General features: G+C 35.7%; 1 protein-coding gene across 2 annotated transcripts in view; it reads right to left on the bottom strand.

Annotated features, from left to right (window-relative positions):
- Positions 1-24,725, bottom strand: part of DLGAP1 (DLG associated protein 1) — a gene marked incomplete at both ends in the record, with an annotated part of 92,000 nt that extends 67,275 nt beyond the window's left edge. For both annotated transcript variants that reach the window (XM_081322501.1, XM_081322502.1), the window contains 2 exons: positions 4,612-4,826; positions 23,772-24,725. In XM_081322501.1, coding sequence (XP_081178627.1) covers positions 4,612-4,826; positions 23,772-24,725 — 1,169 coding nt within the window. The remainder of the gene's footprint in view (positions 1-4,611; positions 4,827-23,771) is intronic.
- Between the last annotated feature and the right edge of the window lie 370 nt (positions 24,726-25,095).

The raw sequence follows: 25,095 nt of genomic DNA, 5'->3' as shown, positions 1-25,095 counted from the left end.
ACCCTTAATGGATTTTTTGGTCTCATCAGAACTGAAATAATAAGTTTTTATGGATTTGTTTATAGATAAGAGATAGGATATGGAAAGGAGAAATTGTTGTATTTTAAGAAATTGTTTATACTTGTGATGGAGGAAACCATTTTTATATATTTATTTTCTTTTTCTTTACAATATTTTTAATTTTCTGTATCTTCTATTTTTTTCTTTTTTTAAAGTGTATTAACTTTTATTATTGTAATTTTTAATAAAATTACTATAAAAAGAATTGAAATGAAATGTACCTATCTTTTATTGAATATTATATAAAAATTAAAATATATGCGTGTGCATATATACACACATCTATATGTATACATACAAACTGATGATCAATTATTTATACTATTTGTCATATAATTGCATTGCTACTCTTTTAAAATTATTTTAATGCATTTTTATTGATTTTTCCTGTTTTATTTAATTAAAAAAATAAAGGAAACAAAACTCCATTTTTTAAAAAGTGCCCCATAAAGATACAAATTTTCATAAGTGTAACTTTTAAAGCTTTGCTTGAAATATGTTTTCTTCAGAAACTACCTGTGTCACCCTACATAAACAGAGGCACATACAAACATGGTGGCTAATATTTCATTAAAATAAAATAAAACTTTGGCAATCATTTTGTATAAGGTTGATAGCAATTACAGATAATAAAACCAATTGTAGTCTGCTGAAGGCTACTACTGCAGGATTTACAAGTGAACATTGTTAAATATTACTTTGAGTCAGAATAATTATTTTGAATTTTTGAATTAAAATAGAAAAAAATGTATTTTTAAATCTCTAAATATGTCACAAGGAAGACTGCATACTAACACAAAAATTACTTCATATAAAAATTAGCACATCCTGAGGCCTTTGAAAATGTCCCTTTCTGTAGAAACAACAACAATTCACTTGGAAGTATCTATTGTTATTGTGCATTCTTTACTATCATCAACAATTTTACTATCAGCATCTTAAATGTTCTTTGAGAAATACTTCTCGTATCTTTTTAAAGATTGGATTGCAATTGGTAAACTTTCCTCTGACATCACTGCAAATCTGCATGTGTTAGCTTTTTATTGGTAGAAGAACAAGCAATATTTCCATGGAAATGTAACTTCAAATTGATCTGCTAAACCAAAAATCTTCACTTTTCAAATTTAAATATTTAGCTTTTATTTGTTTATTTATTTGTTGCTGTTTATATATAGCAGTTGTAAACCCCTTATGCATTACACTGTTTAACTTCACATACCATCTGCCTAAAGGCTTGCTTATATTCAGCACCTAATCACTAAAGAGAAAATGGTAGTACCATTGCTTTTTCCATCAAAAGTGCTTTTTCTATCATTCAAGTAATAATTAGCACTATATTCTGTATAGGTAATAATTCAAGGATTTATCGTAACTAGCTCTGTCTTCCCCCCCCCCCATTAGATTCACGGGCCATGTTCTGTTAAATCATAATGCTTTTATCTGTACACTTAAAAATCAAGAAAATTATTTTAAGCATTAATCCGCATGGGAAGATTATGAAGGGCAGAAAAAGAATCAGTTTAATCAGAACAGTGTTATTTGCCTGATAATTATTTTTATTCCCCTCCTCCCTTCCCAGCAAACATTGCCATCTGAAGGAAAAAATAACAACAGCTTCTCACTTCCTAGTAGGATAATGGGAGTAAAAGAGCGGAGGTGTGATTTCATGATCACAGCAAGCTGTGTTTTATTCAGAATTTTAACTATAATGTTCAAAAAGTGTTCTGTAACCACATGGAAACCATGGCATGGGGAACAGATTGTAGGAGGGAGATTGTGAGGTGGGCTAAGGAGAAAATATATTAAAAGAAATCAGAAAGTGTTTTTGCTTATGTAATGTGACCACAATGCAGCTCTGATTTCATACTCAAATAAAAAGCACTGTGGATAATGAAATATTCTGCCTTCTTATCATTCTTCAAAAAAGGATGATTTATATTATATGTCTAGTATTGGAAAAATATTGGGAATATCTAGTATTGGAAAATTGAAATACAGCAATATTCCATGCAGTAAAGGGAAAATGTGGTCATAAAACTAGAATATATAAATTCACTCCTACTTGCCTTAAACCCTACAGAAATTATGTTGCAGTCAGTTTTGGGCTATTATCTGAGATTGAAAAATCAGAAGCAGTTTAAGTAAAGAAAAAGAAATCCATACTGATTAAAGAATGTTCTGATTCATAAGATGCAGCTCAGACTTCTCCTACTTAACAGATCTAGTACTTCACTAGTACAAAAGTTTTATATTTTTGTTGGGACATTTGAAATGATCTTATTTATCAAGATAATTAATTCTAGGCTTCTAAGATGATTTTGCAAAATCTGCAAAGATGGGTAGAATATTTTTATATGTACAAGAGAGAAGTCTGATACAACCACTAGGCAAGGTTAGACTGTTATATAAGGGAAATTAACTTGCTTCATTATAATATTGATTTAATTTTAAATTAATTAAATTAAATTAATTTTCATTTCCTAGATCTGTATATGTACTAAGAATCTGAACTTCTAAAAATTTTGCAATGCAGTTTACAATTCAAAAATATACAATAAATTTACATTAAATAAAATTACCTGCAAAAATGAAGAATGCTTTTTGAAACATAAATACTAAAAAATTGCATAATTACAGACAAATAATATCTTGCTGCGACGCCTCAGGGGACTGGGAGTGGGAGGCACGGTTCTGCGTTGGTTCTCCTCCTTTCTCCAGGGTCGCTCGCAGTCGGTGCTGACAGGGGGACAGAGGTCGACCCCGAGGCCTCTCGCTTGCGGAGTCCCTCAGGGGTCGGTCCTCTCGCCTCTCCTGTTCAACATCTACATGAAACCGCTGGGTGAGATCATTCGCAGTTTTGGAGTAGGGTACCATCAGTATGCTGATGACACCCAGCTTTTTATCTCAACTCCTGACAATATCAGTGATGCCCTAGACGTGATGTCCCGCTGCCTGAAAGCGGTCCGGGAATGGATGGGGAGAAACAGGCTTCAACTGAACCCGGACAAGACTGAATGGCTGTACGTACCGGCAAGCCAGGAGATTCAGAACGTCCCACTGCTTAACATTGGGGACAAGTTACTTCCCCCTGCTGATAGGGCCCGCAACCTGGGTGTCCTCCTAGACTCGCAGCTCTCCCTGGAAGACCACATTGGAGCTGTGACCAAGGGGGCCTTCTCCCGGGTTCGACTAGTTCGCCAACTACGGCCTTATCTGGACCTGGATTCCTTACGTACAGTCACCCATGCCCTTGTGACATCTCGCCTAGACTATTGTAACGCTCTCTACATGGGGCTGCCCTTGAGATCCACTCGGAAGCTTCAACTGGTGCAAAGTGCGGCGGCACGGACACTCTTGGGAGCCTCCCGATACTCCCATATCACACCTCTCCTCCGTGCGCTGCACTGGCTTCCGGTTGCCTTCCGTGTGAAGTTCAAGGTGCTAACAATGACATTCAAAGCCCTACATGGCATGGGTCCGGACTACCTACGGGAGCACCTTCTGCCGATGTCAGCACCCCACCGTCCTGTGCGCTCCCACAGAGAGGGCCTCCTCAGGGTGCCACCGCTCAAGGAATGTCGGCTGGTGGCCCCCAGGGGGAGGGCATTCTCAGTGGGTGCGCCAGCCCTCTGGAACACCTTACCTACCGAAATCCGGATGGCCCCTGACCTCCGTACCTTCCGTCGCGACTTAAAAACTTTCCTGTTCCAGCAGGCTGGCCTGGCATGATAGCGTTAATTGGGGTCCCAGTTTGTGTTCATTAGTGTTTCTTATTATTTTATTGTTCGGTCTGTATACCTTCCTTCCTCTGTACACCGCCCCGAGTCCCTCGGGAGAAGGGCGGTTTATAAAAACTAATAAATAAATAAATAAATAAATAAATAAATAAATGTATTACAAAATCTGTATTGGAAGAGTTACTTGCATGAGTTTTCAAATGAGTAAATTGGTATTTATGATTTTAAAGGCTAGAAATTATATGTATCTGTTCTCTATTCCTCATAATCTATTAGTCTGGGTTGAGCAAAAAGCTTTGCTACCAGTATTAAAACAAAAATTGATTTATTTTAAATAAAAGCCAAATTAATTAAAGTTTTTAATATATGAACAAAAAAGAAGGATTACCTTCAATTTAAACAATGTACTTCAATAGAAACATTAAAGGAAGACAATTGTCACCATTATCCTGCAGGAAAACCAAAAAAGTCAGGGATAGCTAGGTCTAGTTAACAGGAATTTCCAGTACCGGAGCATTAACCTTTTTGGGAATGCCTACCATCTTATCCAATATCTATGCCAGCTGATGGCAATGGAACAAAGTCTCAGAGGTAGATGGTGAGCTTCACGTGCATTTGTCTTTTCATGTAACAGGGAATCATGGCATGTAATACATATTATTTACCCAAACTGTAACTTAGACAACATCTTAACATATCAACTGGTAACACAGGCACACTCCTACTCATTTCCATAATTGGTGGTTCAGAAAACTCACCATCTGATCATTTTTGAATTTGTATCCTATAATAATAATTATTAATACAGACTTACTTGAGGGTTGTGAGCTCTGTAAGTGATGGCTGGGTGGCCTTAAGATAGCTCTCTCTGCGTGCAGCAATCTTTGGAGATGGCTTTGGGCTGGTGTCTGAGTCTCCACTGTCATCATCTCCCATAGCTTTAATGTAGCTGCCACTACGCATTCGCCGACAAGGAATCTCTTCATCTTTGCCATGAGGAGTATATCCAGACCATTCATCTTGAGGAACCTATAATTCAAAATCTTTTCAGTTTGCTCAAAGAACACTGATGCTAAATCCAAGCTTATCAAATTGTCCTAGAAGCAATGTAGGTTTGGGGGAAGCCAAAGCTGATTCTGTGATTATATCAATGTATATTATACCATGAAGTAATTTCTTTGGGCACATTCATTGCAATAGTCATTGCAAATGAACTGCTTAAACTGTTCAGCAGAATACGCATATCTAATAAGATTCTTATAAATGAAGCATCAAGCTTTCATTCTGCATTACTGAAGCTTTTGTATGCAAACCTGACCATATCCCCAACCTTCTCTGATGGACAAAGTGACAAAGAGGCATAATCTATTTCTCAAAAATATTTTGGCTTATACTTTTTGTATAGAGAAGTACCACTAACTTCTTCAGGATTCAGCTTCTTTGAACTATTAAATGGGAATTTTATCAAAAGACTAATGGGCTACATAAACATGGTACTGTGACTTGTCTAAAATTAAAATTTCTAGGAGCCAATCTGGGTCAGTCACCAGGACCAGAGATTTAGTCTTCTGAGCTTTTAGACTCTTGCTGGAGACCATCCTCAGGGAACTTCTCTCCAGCAAGAGTCCAAAAGCTTGGAAGTCTAAAAGAGTCCAAAAGCTTGGAAGTCATCTGGTCCCAGTGACTGACCCAGATTGGATTCTGCAGCATTTTCTTGGGACACGTATATTCACCTTCATTTGTTAAGATTTCTAGTTGGTCTTGGACTTGCTGATTAAGTTGATAATTATAATACAGAATTTTATCAGTCTGGATTTATTAATTCAGAAATTTACAGATTCATTGAAGATTTACAATTAACGTGATTCAAATGTTCAGAAGGAATATGTTGGGTTTCATCTGATGAAATTAAATGTTAGGAAAAATTAAATCAAAAATAAGAAATTCCTAACACTAATCAGTAAACATATTGCAGAATCCCACTCTTTGGGATACTGATCTACTCATTACTGTTACAATAATACTGATGTGTATCTACAGGTCGTCATCAGGTTACAATAACAACTGGGAATAGAATTTCCATCTCTAAGCAATGTAGGCATAAAGCACTATGTCATGTAATTTCATTAGTTAGCTACGACAATTCCAGCAATCCCAGTTGCCATGGTATCCTCACAACTACAAAGGTCATTAAACAGAAACTAGTGGGAGTTCAAGGCAAGCTGGACAGTGGCTGAGAGCTGTGGATGAGAGTTATGGGGGGGTGAGTGCAGGGGAAAGGTGCTATGGAATACATGTGAGTGTGCAGTGCTGCAGGCAATAAGTGTGCATGTGGCACGGTTAGTGAAAAAACAGAGGGAGGGGGAATGACTTTCAACCTCTTGCTGGTTTCTCAATTGACTTTGCTTGGGGTAAGCCAGCAGGGAAGGTTACAGTGATCATGGGACACTGCAACAATTGTAGCAGTCAACCAATTTGCAAGTGCTCAAATTATGATTATGTGACTGCGGGGATACTGCAATGTCTGCAACTTTATGGATTGGTAAATAGTCCTGCTCTTTCTGTGCCATTGTAACTTTGAATGGTCACTGAACCATTGTATCACTAGGACTACTCATATAAGGTAAATTCTTACAAGATAAAATACCATTTACTGAGAATATACCACTTCCTTTGCATTTCTGTTGATCGATAGGATTGAAAAAACAATTTAAATGTAGAACAGATTTTCTTTGATAGACTTTGATAGATAGTATCCATAAAGGTAAGAAAAGATGAAACATGGATCTCAATATTGTGATCAAATCCAAAGTTGTGGAATTTTGTCAATTTGGCATATTTATAGTTACCTGCAGAAATCTCTGTCAATTTGTAAATTCAAAAAAACATTCTGAGATCTTACTTGCTGTTTTACTGTTATGGTTGAAGACAGTAATTGCTTCCTTTGCATCATATCTATATTATGCTGTTCTAAAATAAAGCAGGGAGCCAGTAGTGGTTAAAGCATCAGGCTAGAACTGAGAAATCATAAGATTAAGTCCTATCTTATGCACAAAGCCAGCTTGGGCAACGTTGGGCCAGTCATTTTCCCTCAGCTCTAGGAAGGAGGCAATGGCAAACTAATTCTGAAAAACCTTCCCAAGAAAACTGCAGGGATTTGTCCAGGAAGTCAGTGAGAATCAGACACAATTGGACAAAAGCAAAAAACAAAACAAAAAAACCCCCCAAAACATTCTGCATCAGTAATCAGCTGAATTTTGTAAAATAAGTTCTTTGGATGAGAAGCGAAACATCTTCAAAGTTTTTAAAAGTATATTTCTAACCTTTAGGCTTCAACTTACTGTACATCACTTTTCCCATAGCCACAAGTATTAACTGCAATGTGTAAGAATATTCTCCCCAAAATAGCTTTCATTCATGTTTTATCCTTTAGTTGAATTTTACAGCAAAATAACAGTAACACAAATGAAAGACTTAGCCCTTTAATTGTCTTTTTTAAAAACATATCTTTTTAAAGAAACTTCAGTACTTTACCTTGGAACATGCAGCAGAAGCCAGTGCAACCAAGTTAGATTGAGATTCTATAGTAGTGTTTTTCAACCTTGGCAATTTGAAAATGTGGATTTCAATTCCCAAATTTCCTTAGCCACTATGACTACCTGGGGAATTCTAGTAGCTGAAGTCCACACATCTTCAAATTGTCAAAGTTGAGAAACATTATTCTATAGTGTCCCAGGTGCCAAATCAACAATTTACTTGTTTTCCTGGTTGGACATTGGAGTTGGTGAAACAAGGTATAGAAGATCTTAAAGCCATTTCTACTACTATGCCAAATATTCTATGAGGGTAAATAAATCTCCGTTTGGTTATCAATGACAGACACTCACAGATATAGAACTTTTATTATACACATTAGAAAACTACAACATTACATTACTTTGACATAATTGCCATTCAAATTGAGGCACTTGTAATAATGTCTTATAAGATTTGAAATTCCTTAATAGTAGTCACTCAGTGCCAAATCTGGGCTATCAAAAACATCTCAATGGAACTGCTTCAAACGTTCTTGGGTGCATCTTGCAGTGTGCAGGCGAACATTATCATGAACCAATACCACACTGGTGCCATAGAAAATCCTGTCAAATGTGAAAATGCCAAAGGAGTACTGCTAGTGAAGTTCATGGAGTATGGTTCGAGCATCAGTACAGAAGTCTACTGTAAAACATTAAGAAAACTCAGACAAGCAATCCATAACAAGCGTCGAGCTTGCTGACTTCTGGTGTGTGGTGTTGGTTCACAATAATGCTCGCCCCTTATAGCCCAGATTTGGTGCCGAGCGACTACTACTAAGGAATTTCAAACCTTGTAAGACGTTATGACAAGTGCCCCAATTTCAATGGCAATTATGTTGAAAAGTAATGTAATTTTGTAGTTTTCTAATGTGGATAATAAAAGTTCTGTATCTGCAAGTGTCTGTCATTGATAACAAAACAGAGGTTTATTTCCAAATTGCCTTCGTATTTTGAGGAATGTTCTGGACCCATTTTGAGACTGGTCTATTTTTGAAGCAGACAGAATGACCCAAATACTCAGAGGTCATTCTTTATGCAGATTTTAGTTAATCTGATATTATCCTCTTTCCCCAACCTTTTCTCTCCACAGAGTTCTAGAAAGAAATAAAAAGAAACCCCTGTCCTAGAATTGATTTTTTGGTGTGGGATTTAATTTGATTGCTATAAATACTAGAGTTGACTACTGAAAAAACCATTAGGACAAATGGATAAATCTATTATTTAACACAAGTTGAATTTGTTTAAGACTGTAATTCTATTTCTGGAATGTATCAGTATCATCTTCTGAAGTTAATTACATGTATGGTGATCTTCTTTCTCTTTTCATCCTCGTAAACCTTGTAAGATATATAAATTGAGACAAAATGAGAGAGACAGGAGAAAATGACCATCCTAAGAACTCCGTGGCAGAGCAGTAATTTGAAATTGGCACCCTCTGGTTCTAGCCCAACAGTCTAAGCATTATCCCACACTGGTTCACTGAACCATGAATGAAATTAAGCCAACCTACAAAGCAAGACGACTATTTTTTTCTCTATAAGGATTTGAAAGACTCAAAGGAAAAAAACAAATGATGATACATTTTTATTTCAAATGTCAATATTATTCATCTTATTACAATAATATTTTAATCACTTAAGAAAAAAATTGAAATAAATCTGTTTTTCTTAGGAGTTTAGTACAAATACAAATTTCTTACAGTGGTGTCTATGAAATCCATACAGTGTTTGGCTGCAGGTACATAATCTAATTCAAATAAAGTATTTAATAAAATAAACATAGGTCACCATTTTCTCTATCTCCCTCCAAAATAAAATTTCTCTAATATAAATGATTCTATCATGTATGTATACTAAATGATTTATTATATTCTTAGCAAGGAATTCACTACTGTTTATTATCTATTACATTTACAACAGATAAATTATATTTTTAATATTGTAATAACATTGATTAATATATTGAGTATGATATCCTTTTTTCTATAATTCACTTTGAATTAAGCTGATAAATAAAATAATGAACTGTACAGTACATCCTTCTGAGTAAACTGTAGGCTTTTTGTATTGTTTCAATGCAATTCTAGTCCTAAATAAAGCAAAATAACAATAAACCAACAATAAAAGTAAAATAGCATAATAATTTGTGCAAGAACATTCCTTAAACATCTCTGCCCCAGCTGAAATATAAATACGTACATCATACATTCTTCTAAAATAGATTCTCTTCTCTGATTTTTTTTTATGCGGGGGGGGGGAATTATCTCTTATAATTTCTATGTTCTTACCTTGTATGGTGAAAAAGCAAATAGACTTGTTTTGTAGCATAACAAGTTCATTATTCATATCACTTCTGCTATACTTTAGTGCAGCTGGGAACATTTAAGCTTCTTTTGGGCTTCGTAACGGCAAATCTGAGTTTGAAAATAAACAGGAGGTCTAGGAAGGAGGAGTGGTTGGCTATCACTCACCGCAGGAGAGCAACTAGAACTTACTATTAATATGCAAATATTTAAAGGAAGTGAAATTACACTATTGAAGAACAATGACTAATGATTGCTCAGTATAGATTTTCAAATCAATGCCTTTTAGGATTTATTATGGATTTTATACGTGCTGTTCAATATTATTTAGTTGTTGACTTTGTTGTTGCTGAAATCTATACATCTAGAGTCATTCTACAAAATAAAAGGTAACATTTGTGCTTATTCCTAAAGATTGCACGTTAAAACAGATTTTTAACTTATATTAACTTTTAAACAGATGTTAATATGTGAATTTGCAATGTATGGCAGTGAAAGTTGGACCATAAGAAAGGCCGAGCGCCAAAGAATTGAGGCCTTTGAGCTATGGTGCTGGAGAAGACTCCTGCGAGTCCCATGGACTGCAAGGCAATCAAACCGGTCAGTCCTAGAGGAGATCAACCCTGACTGCTCTTTAGAAGGCCAGATCCTGAAGTTGAAACTCAAATACTATGGCCACCTAATGAGAAGGAAGGACTCACTGGAGAAGAGCCTAATGCTGAGAAAGATTGAGGGCAAGAGAAGAAGGGGACGACAGAGAATGAGGTGGCTGGATGGAGTCACTGAAGCAGTAGGCGTGAGCTTAAATGGACTCCAGAAGATGGTAGAGGACAGGAAGGCCTGGAGGAACATTGTCCATAGGGTCACGATGGGTCGGACACGACTTCGCAGCTAATAACAACAACAAAAATATGTGAATGAATGTCATCTCTAAAAAAGGTATTTGAAATTCTGAGAATAACAGATTGAATGTTGTTTGATCTAGAAATCCCTTCCCTTCCCTCAACCATGTTTTTTATTGGAAACAAACCATACTTGTCCTGTCTATAGGATAGGCTGTACTAGATGTTAAACATATTTGTTTTTGTTTTGTTTTGTAGTTTTTTGAGGGGAAGGGGAGTGTAGTAGAATGAGTAGCAGAACCTGTGGCCAGAGTTAAAAGAGGGATCAGCCTAGTACCCCTACATAGTCACAAGTGAACTAAGCCCAATTTCCATTGAATTTTGTAGACCCTTGTTTAATCCCAATTGTTAGTTGAGAAGATTCTTGTGCATAGGCATGATAGGGAGATTGCATACATGCATATTTTTACTTATTTTACATGAAGTTATGGAATAAAAATGTGATGTAACAATAAAAAAGCTGTTATAATATCTGAATTCATCTTAATTATGTAATTTTAAAAATATTTGCCATGGAATCTCTTATGACAAAGCTCATGTGGTCAACTAAAGCAAATAGGTTTGAAAAGGAATTGGTCTTAAAATAAATGATTAAACATTATAATTAATACAAATCTTTCACCTCCTCAGAATCAATATTATATATGAGACTATGGGCGACAATTTCATTTATAAAAATGCACATATACAGTGCTTTTTTTCCTATTCACTCAGCTTTGGTGAAAAACCAAGCTGAGTTGTGCAGTTCTTAAATGTTTTTTTTATTTTATTTTTTGGAATTATGGAATCTTAGATTTTCACAGTAATTTAAAAAGGGAAGAAAGAATAATTTACAAAACAATTTTGTCTGTTCATAATAACTTAGGACAGAATGAAAAAAGGTCAATAAATATCACTGCTTTTCATCAAAGCCACCCTCATAAAATCTATGAGAGTGAAGTGCTATGGAACACCCACACCATATTTGCAGTTTTGTTTTCAGTCATCCTATCAAAATAGAATATTTCTGGTCAGAAAAAAATAAGAAAGTAAAATACAAAATGCCAACTTTATCTGGATGATCTGTGAACTGCCATGAATCATGCATATAGCACACTGAAAATTAGTCTGGATGCAGTCAAAATTATTCAGACTGTTCCCATTAAAATCTCTTTTAATATTATGAATATTATTATCTTGTACCTTTCCAGGATTCTTATTATTGTAAAGTCATTATCTATTTCAGTGGTCTCCAACCTTCTGGGCACAAGGGACTGGTTCCTTGGAGAGAGGTTTTTCCATGGACCAGTGGGGTGTGTGATTTCATGTGCTGTCTGCATCCCGCGGATGCGGGTTCACTTGTTTGCATAGACCAGTTTTAACATGTTAGACCTGTTTAGGTTTAAACATCTGGAAGGCTTTAAAAATTTTTTTTCCCCAGCAAATCTGATATCCTTTTAATAAGGAGCCTGCATGCTGGTTATATAGTATGTAACATCTTACCTTCTACAGTCTTGTTTTATATATTCCTACTGTTTTAATGGGTTTGCAAAATGTTTTAATTCCAGGTTTTATTATATGCAGCTCAGAGTTCCTGCAGATGAGATGGGTAATTACTTAAATTTTACAAGCAAATAAATAAATAAAATGTATCTGTTTTCCATGTATATTCAAATTCAACTAAGAAACTAAGAAGAAATTTCCTAATGGTGAGAACTAGTGGAATGGCTTGCCTTTACAAATTCTGGGTACTCCATCACTGAAGGCTTTTAAGAAGAGACTGGACAGCCATTTGTCTGAAATGGTATAAGGTTTCCTGTTCGAGCAGGGGGTTGGACTAGAACAGAGGTCCCCAACCTTTTGGGCACTAGGGACCGATTCCATGGAGAGAGGTTTTTCCATGGACTGGAGTGTGCACGGTTTTGTGCTGCCTGAATCTCACAGATGGAGCTTTGCTTGTTTGTGTGGCCCAGTTGCTGGCCTGGCCTGGCTCAGTACTGGTCGACGGACTGGGGCTTGGGGACCGTTGGACTAGAAGATCTCCAAGGTCCCTTCCAACTCTGTTATTCTATGTTCTATGTTATAATATTTATTTTTCTTCTGAGCTTGGATTTTAAGCTCCCCGAGACTTTCCATTTTCCACTTCCCATACCTTGAGTCCCAACAGGCTTTTTTGCATTCCCACTGTGTCCTCCCAGCCTTAGGCCTGATTCCAAACCTACCAGGCAAAACACTCTTCTCACCACATCTTTTGAAGAGCTCCAAGGACTTCCAGAGTGCTGGGATGACTTCCTTCTTTACAGACATATGGCGCGGATCTGAAAGTGGCTGCCATTTTTGTCCCTCCCACAAAAGGGTAACTGCATTCGAGTCACCACTGCATGGGCTGAGGACAAACTGCTCCATTTTGCTGCCTTACCAAGGTCTGCACAGTGCTGCTGAAGCTTTCTACAGTATTCAGAAGCTTCTATAGCATTGTGCAGAACTCTCTAAGGAAGCAGAATAAACCAATTTTTCTGGGGGCTGCCATTTTGTCCTGCTCACAACCAAGCAGGACAAAATGATGGCCACATTTTGATAGCTACCACATAGCCACTTGGACTGCCCTCCTTTTTAAAACATGAGGTCTGGAGAGCTTCAGATGGTAAGTGTGGGGCATGATGGGGATGTGGGGAAGAGGCGCAAGTGCTGCAGGGTTCTGGTAGGATGGGACGGTGTGAGAGAAGTGGGAGAGCTATCCTTTTGTTTATTAGTTTGTTTATTATAGAAGAATGGGTGTCTAAAGTTTTGAATCTTGCAGAGATGTCTAAGATTTTTTGTGTATTTGAAGGATCATTCACAGGAAAGATATGTTTCAGTTTGGAGGAGATGGATAGATTATATTTAGAACAAATATGGGATTAAGAAGTTCCATTTAGCTTATGAGTAGATGTTAGTGGGATATTGTTATTGGTACTTTGATTGTAGTTATGTTAAAGGGGAGTTAAAGCACATTATGAACTTGGTTAATTGTATATTTGCATAATTTTTATTTAGAATATGATTATTATAACTACAATCCTGTATTTAGCTCTGGGAAGTGGGGGGGGGAAGTGGGGGGTTTTGGGGTGGGGGGATTTGGGGGTAAAACTTTGTTTTTGTAAAACTTTTCAATAAAAAAAAGAGAAGTGGGAGAGCGCTGCAGCAATCTTGTGGTGGGTCATAAGGGTGAATGACGCAGGCTTGCTACAGCCCTTGTAACTTTGAAGTGGGGGTCATACGTAGCTTTTGGGATGGGTCTGTTGTAATTTTGAATGTTCATTAAATGGCCTGTCTTACCTCAAGGATTGCTGTCACTGAATAAGTTTTGTCCTTGATAACTATGTAGTTTGCCATTATTAGGACACAAAACAACCTGATTCAACAAATTGCTTATACTAAGAACTTTAAAATAAGATTTCAATTATCTGAAAGTATAGGGGAAAAAAACTATGACAAACTGCAAGAGAGGTAAACAACAAAAGCAAGTACCATAAAATATATCCATATCATTTGATAGGTTGCTTAGTGGTTAGAATAACTCATTATTCTATACTCAACTGCTACAGTCAGCCTCAATGAGATTTAAAATACAGTGTGTACAAATTATTCCAAATGATAGCAGCAAATAATGTCACATGACATTAGTGGAAACAAGCTTTGTACTCAGAGGGGAAGGAATCAAGCTTTATCTATTTATTTATAGACATGAGGCAACATCAACATTCAAGGAAAACAAGTCTAAAAAAAAATAGGCAAAGTGTGACTTATGGATTCCTCCCCTCCACCCGACTCTCTGAATAAGTTCATCAGTGACACCCAAGAAGAAAGAGGGAGAGAATTTAGAATGTAGGAAACAAAAACATAAATTAATGCTTATATAAACAAATATTGTATTTGACAAATGCTTGTTAACTATTAGATTACCTTGCTAGGCCCCAAACATGGGACAAATCTTTATCTCCTGTGTCAGCCTATCCTGAAGGCCATCGACAGGCAGTAGTCACACCGGTGACAGCTCATATTTGTGTAAATTTTTAATTGTCCCATGTTTGGGGCCTAGCAAGGTAATCTAATAGTTAACAAGCATTTGTCATATATCTCCCCTTGCTTCTCTGCTAACAAAGCGAGAGAGATCCTGTGGCTTAGAGGTGAAAACAACTGCCTAAGGTGTAATCAGCCCAGGTTCGAATCTCGGAAGGGTATGGCTGACTGATGAAAACTAATAAGTTTGAAATGCATATCAGTCTCCCTTAATTCTTTGTTAGCAATTTAAAAATTTACACAAATATTGTATTTGTATACACACACATACACATACAGAGAGACATTCTTTCTCTCATTCTTTCAAGTATTGCTCTATTTAAAGCAGTTTCGTCTAGTTCATTTGCACTTATTTATGAAGAGTAATGAGCATTTTCCTCCATACAGGCCTATATGAACTGCCATGAAGGTCCATTCCAGTCCCTGACAGGATGGGCATTATTGCTTATGCACTGCAAGCTAAGTGATTGCCATATAATTAGCTAATTGTCTGTGTATCTATTATTAATATGTAGCAATCAGAACTTACACCCACTCCTTATTTAGCAACCTGAGATAGCGACCATTCACAAATACCATGGTAATAAAAAACCTCATTTTCTGACCAATGTGCACATTTATGATCAAATTTTGTGCTCCTGACAATAAGGCACACTGGGATAAGAATAACAATGGCACAACAGTGGAGCAGCTATATGAGAAAACTTCTTTTAAATGAGATGGAGCAACTAGTGATCTTTGCAGTTTTTTTCTCTCTCTCTGGCATGTGTTCACTTAGTGACCATTTTGCCTGATGACCTATTCCTTGAAATGGAACTTGGTTGCTAAATGAGGAGTACTGTAGGTGTACTTAAATCAGTTTCAGTCTCTTTCTCTGATATTTTTTGGGAGCTACCAATTAATTTACATCTCTTTTGTATTTAAATGTACATTAAACCCTCTCCCACATCTGAGCCTGAGTCTAATTCACCAAATTTGAGTCTGAGTCTAATTCATTAAATTTCCTATTATATTTTTAATTTTTTAAAAACGTGTGAATCAGAATTCAGTACAGGTAGTCCTTGACTTACAAAAGTTCATTTAGTGACTATTTGAAGTTACAATGGCAATGGAAAAGTGACTTATGACCACTTTTCACACTTACAACCTTGTCATGGGTCACGTTATCCCCCTTTGCCACCTTCTGACAGCAAAATCAGTGGAGTAGCCAAATTCACTTAACAACTGTGTTACTAACTTAATAATTGTGGTGATTCACTTAACAACTCTGCCAAGAAAGGTTGTAATATGGAACAAAACTCACTTAAAATATGTCTCACTTAGCAACCTAAATTTTAGGCTCAGTTGTGGTCATAAATCAAGGTCTACCTGTATTCAAGTAAGTAATGGAATATATTTAGTCTGGTCTGCTAATTGTGTGTGTGTGTTTGTATATGTGTATTTATGTATAAGGGATGCGGTGGCTCAGTGGGTTAGGATGCTGAGCTTGTCGATCAGAAGGTCGGCAGTTTGGCGGGTCGAATCCCGAGTGCCGCGTAACAGAGTGAGCGCCTGTTACTCGTCCCAGCTTCTGCCAACCTAGCAGTTTGAAAGCACGTAAAAATGCAAGTAGAAAAATAGGGACCACTACGGTGGGAAGGTAACAGTGTTCCGTGCGCCATTGGCGTCTAGTCATGCCGGCCACATGACCACGGAGACGTCCTTGGACAAACGCTGGCTCTTCGGCTTTGAAACGGAGATGAGCACCGGCCCCTAGAGTCAGAAACGACTAGCACGTATGTGCGGGGGAACCTTTACCTTTACCTTTTTATTTATGTATATTTATGTATATAACTGCATATATAAAATCTAATGGATACACAGCTGTTACATAGGTTTTTAGAAGAGAATAAAAATAACAAGAATTACAGATACAAGGCTATTGAACACCAAGAAGAACACATTAAAGGAACATAAATGCAACTGAGGCCTGTATTTTATTGGTCTTTGGGGAAAAAGTTTCCATCATTCGCTTTTATAAACTTATTAAATTGACACTGCATTTTCCTTCACTACTAGTAATGAGACAGATGCATTTCTTTAGTTTATCTAGTTTATGCTCAGAGACAATAATACATAGAAAATAACAGTTTAGTCTTCAGATGACAAGAATGCCATAGTTGCTGCTTCACACCATCCTGTCTGTTATATGAAGCTGCCTCTCAATCATCAGGCATACAAAATCAAAACTGAAATGGCTCACTTTCTCCTAACCCAGTTCATTTCCCAGGATTGTTGTTGTGGGGAAAAATAGGAGGAGGAAGGAGTATTAGATATGTTCACTGCCTTGAATTATTTTTAAAATAATACAGGTGGGATAAAAAATAAACCTCACCACTACACAAACATTCTGAATTTGATCTTCATTTCTTTACTGTTCTACCTCATTTGCATGGCTTTAAGTCCAAGCCGGGAATAAACAAAATGGAGACTGCTTAACCAAGAAGGGTCAGTTTATTTTCACATCTATTGCATCACCTCTTTGTTATTTTTTATATTTGATAACTATATTCGATCATAATAGTTCTTTGTAACACAATTTACATTTACTTTATTTTGTTTTTATGCATTTACACATTGTTCTGAAAGGGGGTCTGGACATTTAACTAGGTTCTCAAAGGGTTCCATGGTACAAAGAAATTAAGATCATATTTCTCTTTATTTCATACAGGATACCCAAATATTTTATAGGCTACAATTACAAATCCTATACTGTACATACTTGCTTTGTCTTGCCTTGCTTTATTCAATCTGGTTATGCAGTTCCTATCTGGCCAGCAATTCTCATGGTCTTTTGTTGATTCTAATGAACCTCTTTCTTTGATTGAAATACTGAAAGAAAACTGAATCTAAATTATTGCTACATCATATTCCCACATTTATAAGAATTCTTTTCCTTAAAGCAGACTGATTTGTAAATTTTCTCTTATTGTGTGCAACACTTAAATTGATATGTTCTGTTGCAATGTTAACATTAGGCACATACAAATTAATTCTTATAACTGTTTTATGTTACTAATTAAGTTAATTAGCAACTTACAAAATTCCCTAGCCAGTTAAACTCCACACTTCTTATAATTGCTGAAGTTGAGAAACACTGTCCATATCCACTAATAAATGCAGTCACAGACCTACTCAAGCTTGAGAAGAAATCAAACTAGGAAAACCAACTCCACCTGTTGTTAAACTCTTGTAAAAATTTCAACAGAAGTTACGAATTCTTGAAAAAAGTTTCTTCCATGCTCTGGCTACAAAATCAATTCCATTGTTTATGGATTACTTATTTTTTTCTCCTACATGTAAGTTTTTTTCAAAATTCCTTACCATTTGGTCTGATGAAAAATTCTATAGATTTTTGAAAACTGTCACTCTTTTTGTGAAACACATTTTTTGAAAATGTTTAAATATCCTGCTTTGTTATTTTGACATTTTATAAAGTTAGCAGACATTTTCAAAGGATCTTACTCTTGCTTCCACTTCTTATTGTAACTCCTTTTTTATCTAATATAATCCAACTATATTTAAGATTTTTTTTGTTACCTGGATATAATGTTCATACATATTTCCTTTCTTTTCATTTTGCACAAACATAATAGAAAATGCTACATATTTAGTTCATCCTTTGTGATAGTGATATGCACTGTTTCGTATTGTGGCAGGAAAGAATTAATGTCTGTTACACAAATATAAAGATACCATGATACATGTTAGTTCCTGGATAAAAGCTACACATGTAATTAAATGAGACCATTTAATACATCTATATTCTGTCAACCTCTGAGATGACTTGGCATATTTTGAATGTTAAGTCTCCTTCACTGCATACTTCCTTTTACCTTCTGCTTGTTTCCTCACCTCATATGGGCATGTGGACATATTTGATTTACCAAATCAAAACACAGCTGTTATTGTTACTAATTAGGGGACCATTTGGGGACCACTTTTGCCAAAATACTGTATGTATAGCTGCATTGGCTGTTGACTACTAGGGCTTATAAAAACCTCCTCAGGGATCAGAGCACCAGTCCATTTAGCGTAATGTTTTTCAAACTTGGCAACTTTAAGTTAGGTAAACTTCAATTCCCAGAATTTCCCACCTAGCATGAAACACTGATTTAAAGGCTAGATGTGGCTGCTTTGGAGGCATCAGTGTGTTTCCTGAGCACTTATGTTTATGCATAATGCTTGACTTGCTGCTAGAATGAAGTCCATCTTGTTCATAAGCTGTTTTACAGCACTTTCCCCTTCCAAATATGAAATTAAGCAGAGGGTGATCAGACAAAGTACTCTCTTTGTTGTGGCAATATGGATATGGAAATTCCTGAGCAAAATAAAAAAAATTACTAGCATGAACTTTGATATGTTTTCATTGTCAATTAAAGATTTCCTCACAGTATGTTTTATAACTTTGTTCAATTATGGAAGTTTTGCTATGAATTTGATTTTTCCATTCCATTCCATTATTTGTTTTAAAAGGGTAAGCGTCTAAAACCTCATTGTTGCTCAACAACTGAGTAAATAAAGAATAAATTAAAATAACTTGGTCTTTTATATTATCTTTTAATTAGCAAACAAGTCATAAATAAGATTTCAGGAGCCAAGTCATTTTTAAGTTATTATTGCTATAACTAGTACATTTTGTTGATAGAATGTCACCAGCCTCTGCTAATTTTGCAGTTGGAGGTCAGTCAGCTTGACTCTAGCTTTTATTATTAAAAGAGATGGAGGATCAGTCTTCTCTTCTCTTCTCTTCTCTTCTCTTCTCTTCTCTTCTCTTCTCTTCTCTTCTCTTCTCTTCTCTTCTCTTCTCTTCTCTTCTCTTCTCTTCTCTTCTCTTCTCTTCAATTCTATTCCTAGTCCAGCGTAATGACTGCCCTGTTTAGCAATCATGGTTATAATGGCACTGGAAAAGTAATTTTACAACTGGTCCTGTTACAGAGTCTCTGCAGGTCCAAGATCAAGATCTGGGTACTTCACAATCAGGACATGTTTATGACCATTACAGAGTCCTGCAGTCACCTGATTGCCATTTGTGTGCTTCATAGCTTCTAAAAAGCAGAGTCAATGGGGAAGCCGGCAGAAAAAATAAATGTCATGGTCACATAATGTCTTATTTAACATTTTGTGGTGACTGGCTTAACAACCTAAGCAGGAGTAAAGTTGTAAATTTGTTGTGGTCACATGATATTTTACTTAATGACTGCATTGCTCAGTGACAGAGTTGCCAGTCCCAATTGTGGTTATGAAGCAAGGACTACCTCTATTCTGTTCTATCCTGTGTTGTTCTATTACCTTCCAAATAGTTATTCAAGGTTTTGAATGATTCAACTGAAGCAATTAGTTCAAAAAAAAATTCTAAAAGGTATGATTCATGTCATTAACAGCAATCTCACATTTTGTTTCCATTTCCCATGTGATCTACGCTGAACTTTGAAGATAGTAGTACATTAGGTTAATATAATTAGATTATATTCTTGTTTCCCCAATTTAATTAGATATGGAAACTATTTAATGACTTTCATATCTCAAAGATTTTGGGGGGCTAAAATGTTACATCTAAGATATTTTGGATTTAAAAGAAAATAATTCTCCATTTGCGGTATGTATATCATTGTTGCTAGTAGCACAACTCAGATTAATCCTTTTTTGTTCAATAATAGTGAATGAAGAAGATTTAGGAGAATCAAATAAAATTACCATATATACACAAAGAAAAATACTTAGAATTTATGATAAGCATAAACAGTAATAAAAACCCTGTGCAATCCCCCTTCTCAATATTGAGCTGCCAGATTCAGCTGAAACCAACCACTGTGTCCCCTATTCCATAAACGTGAATTTGGATATTTTTTTAAACTAATTCTAGATGGAACAGAGAGAGTTAAATCATTGTATCCTAATTAAAGTACAGCAGGGCTTTTCTTATGATCAAGACTACAAGAACTGTGAAAACTATCTGGTTTTATAGCACCATTCAAAGTCAGGGTTGAATCTAAAAGCATGCTTATCTGATCTAAAGTGAAATTATCGTGACATTAAGAAACAGAAGATCACTTCTGTAAAATGATGAAACCCCTATTAATAGCACTCCCACTCTGATTAGATGCAGTCCCCCTCTATTTCATTACTCAAAAGTATTATTACATTGCCCTGCCTGGATTACAAGAGAGTAGAGCTGAATGGACATCATCGATACAATATCTTATTAATTATCAATTCTCTCAGCGATTTCAACCAATTAAAATAGAAAAATGTAAACACCAAGAAAAACAAGATTGATTTTTCAAGATCATTATTCAGTTAAAAAATACCTTCAAACACAACTTCTGGAATGTCTAGAAGTTATCTCTATCTGACACAGACAGGTAATTATATGACAATAGTAGACATGCTAGTAAATAAAACTACTGAGGCGTCTGAGCATCAGTTGGGATCTACATTTCATGCTTCCAGAGCCACAGTAGATTAGTAAGAATGAATAATTATCTGGGTGATGATCATAGTTAATTCTAATATTCACATTCATTGATTACAGATAGAGACCTCCTATAAACTTGAGAAGCTTAAATAAGTAGACAAATACAGAAAAAATAGGAATGCAGAAAAATCATGCTCATTTTGTCTTTTGATATACTTTTCGTCATTCTCTCTGAATATTTATTTGCTACTACAATTATGGAAATGTATGCATTTTAGTGTATAGATTCTTATATTCTAAATTGCAAAAATAATGCATAGGACTTGGATTTACCTAAAATAAATCATTATATTTATAATTAAAATAAGGTAACAATGGTTGATTAGTGTCATTAGAAAAACCTGGGAATTTACCTTACTTGAAAATTACCTATTTGGAAGTTTCCCCCTTCAGGGAAACTAATTAAAAAAAACCTGACAGCTCTTTTTGCTTAACACATTTGTTTTGTTGTGTATAAACATTAATGAACATGGCTTCTTCTAGGATAACAGAGATGTGATTTTGCAAATATGAATGTTTTATACTTGTTTGTTAAAGAACCTGCAAAAATCTTAAGCACTTATATTACTGTTTTAACTTGGAATTTTTACTTGATTAATGGAGTTAAAGAGTATCTAAAGTACTCATCTTGTTCCCTTGTACCTTCCTTATATCGATCATATTTTATTAACCATCTCAAAATAATGAAATTTCTTACTTCTTTCTAAATAAATGTCAACCTAAAATCTTACATTGCATGGCAAAATGTAAGAGCAATTAAGTATACCTTAAGTATACATTTAGAATGAATTTTATATATTAAGTGAAGAAGAATAGGTAACGTCCTCTAACATGACAAGCATATACATATCCCCTCAGATATAAGCTCCATTAAATTAAGTGGAACTCATTCCTAGGTATGCAAACTTGCATATTAATTTTATTTTGGTGAGATAATCCTATTAGTTATATTATTAGTCCTTGCAAAAGAGCCCATGCCAAAAGAAGAGACTATCTATCTATCTATCTATCTATCTATCTATCTATCTATCTATCTATCTATCTATCTATCTATCTATCTATCTATCTATCTATCTATCTATCTATCTATCTATCTATTCACCCACCTACCCACCCATCCACACACAGTCACATTCACACACACACACACACACACACACACACACACTCATATACAATCATATATTAGGTCATGAGCTATGTAACTGACAAGTTTCTGAAGGTAAAGCTAATTTTTTTCTGGCCTGACATACAACATAACAGTATCATCACTGAATCTTCTTAATTCCCCACTTTCTGATGCTAACAGTCTCCCCCAAGAACATAAGAATATGCAGAGATAAACATTCATACAGGACATACATCATGCTGCTTTATATTTTTGAATGTGCCTTCTTGTATAATGCTTTTTTATTTAAAAATAACCCCTTAAAACTTGGTATTCTGGTTTCATTTCTAGGTCATCTGAACTATAAAACTATAAGTCAGCAGGACCATAGAATCCAATCCTTTACCTGAACATGGAGATGCAAGTGCAAAATTATGATTGCAAGCTGCCCATCAGGCTAAATACAGCTAGAACTAACTGTGGAGTGCCCAATGTTTTGAAATAAAACTAAACAGCAGATAAAAAATAGAGCAATGACTTAGTCCCTACAATCCCCCACCCAACAACAACAAAATATTTTATTGATCAAACCTCTTTTTTCCTCATAGTCTTCTCTCTTCTTTGTTTGACATTATTCCACTGTCCATGCACAGTTAAGTGTGCCATATCCATTTTAAAAGAAAATGCATAAAAAATAATCCACAGATCTTTTACAGCTGAAACTGTGTTAATTTTCTGATCCACGTTCTTGCCACAAAAATTAACCGGCAGTATGATAGCTCCAAGAGCAGACATCTGATTCTTGACATTTAAAGATACAATACTGGTGAAAAATAGTGACGCTTTATTAACTGCAAACAGCTTGTGCGGGAGTCACTGATGTACTCCTAAAGAGTATAATCAGAACGCTCAATAATTTCAGTCTTTCAACTTTGCATTTTTCAGAGAGTGCTAGCTATTTATTTTAAAGGAATAACAGCCAGGAACACCAACCTGGTCACTTCATATAATTATTTCCTAAAGGCTGTTCAGTTGTTTTGTATGTGACAAAAACTGACTGTAGGTTGGTTCATAGTATACAAAATGCTGTGACATTACTAAGTGTTTAAAAGGTCTCAAGCTTTCATCACCAAACATAAAGGCAGATCCCAAGATTACAGAAGCCAACAAATCTCTGTCCTGGGAATATGAATTCATTGAGATTGTACTGCAAAATGAAAGCTTTACTACCTCTAGCTCCTTGTGACCCCGCTGTGCTGTTTTGTGTGCCTAGAGTTCCTTTTTAATCTCCCTCCCAATTATTTAAGGAGCTCTTGTTCTTTTCATATATTAAGAAAGTGAATCAGTTCCTAACTGTATGCATTCATTTGAAACACTGCTTCTTAGCAACCAAAATGCAGATTTATTCATAATTTGTATTTAGATTAACTCCCACTTACATCTTTTCATTTGCAATCTCCCCTCAGTGTAAAAAAAATACATGGAACCAAGAGCAGTACAAGTAATCAAATAAATGACATATACTATACCTGAAGATATTGGCAGGACCGTTCCTGTTGACAGGTCTCTGATTTTAGAACTGTCTGGTCCATGTTCATAGAAGCTTTTTGATAAACTTCACGAGCTCTGCTTACTGTCAGAGTAGAGGACCAAGAGCTTTTTTTCATTAACTGAGCATCCAAATTTACAGGCAGGTTTGCACAGGTAGAACATTTAACATCATTATTGCTTCTGGAAGGCTTTACTGTATGTTCGCTTCGAGTATTATAGGCTTCCATAAAGTATTGAGAAGTGGAATGGTCGGGACATCTTCCCATAGTCATTATCCTACTTGGTCCATGATAAATACAAACATCATTATCTAGATTGTCATCTGAGCTCCACCATCCAGATGCATTTGACCTGGATTTTCCGTCTGATCTTCTATCTTTACTTTTGCTACGTTTGCCATATCTTATACTCTGTGTGTCTTCTGGGCTTGATTTGCCTCCATTGATGCTGCCCCTTGATGGGCCTTCAAGAGAGTGAGATTTTGTGAAAAGCTTTTGAACAGAATGCACCAAGTGGCGGATCCTTCCTGGACTATCACTACGATGTTCTACAGCAGTCCTTTTGTACTGTAAAGTATGGTAGCCATCTCTATTAAGAGGAAGTTGCCTTTCAAATTGGTCCAAAAGATTGGCAGGGATGCGATTACCTTTATTGGTTGTTCCATGTGGCACCAAAGCACATTCATCCTTAAGTTCTTTGTGGGAATTATAATGTCTCCGAGGAAATGTGCTGCTAGCAACCTGATCACTGTATGGAGCCATGCATTCTCCTTGAAAAGAGTTTCTTTGAGTATAGTAAGTATGATCTGCAGGATGATGGTCCATAGGATTTAACAAATATGGCTTCCTATCTGAGTGATGTATCAGAGAGTCACATACAGGTTCACAGGCAACCCCATGATGGTGACTGCGACTGCCAGATAATCCTTTCATTATTGATGTAAAAAATGTCCCAGAGTCATCTGAATATGTACACGTATTTTACCGATAGATCACCAAGAAATCCCTAGAAAAATGGAGAACAAAAATGTGAAGTGATGTAATAATACGCATATTTGATTTTTCTTTATTGTATTAAAACATTTGAGGCATACTGAGTTAATTCCTACTGAAAATCAGTGTGATTAAGTTTATCATGGTTAACAATGGAAATTAAAAGCAATTAATATTCTGGATCCAAATTAAAAAAATATATGAATGCTGTGAAAATTCTTTAAGAAGTCATGCTACAATTGGATATGTTAAAAGATACATACATCCTCTGATATAGATATAGATATATATAAACTGTATATTTGGAATT

Source organism: Vipera berus (assembly GCF_964194415.1).
Source record: "Vipera berus genome assembly, chromosome: 3".
Lineage (NCBI taxonomy): Eukaryota > Metazoa > Chordata > Lepidosauria > Squamata > Viperidae > Vipera > Vipera berus.
This window is presented reverse-complemented; position numbering and strand designations above follow the sequence as displayed.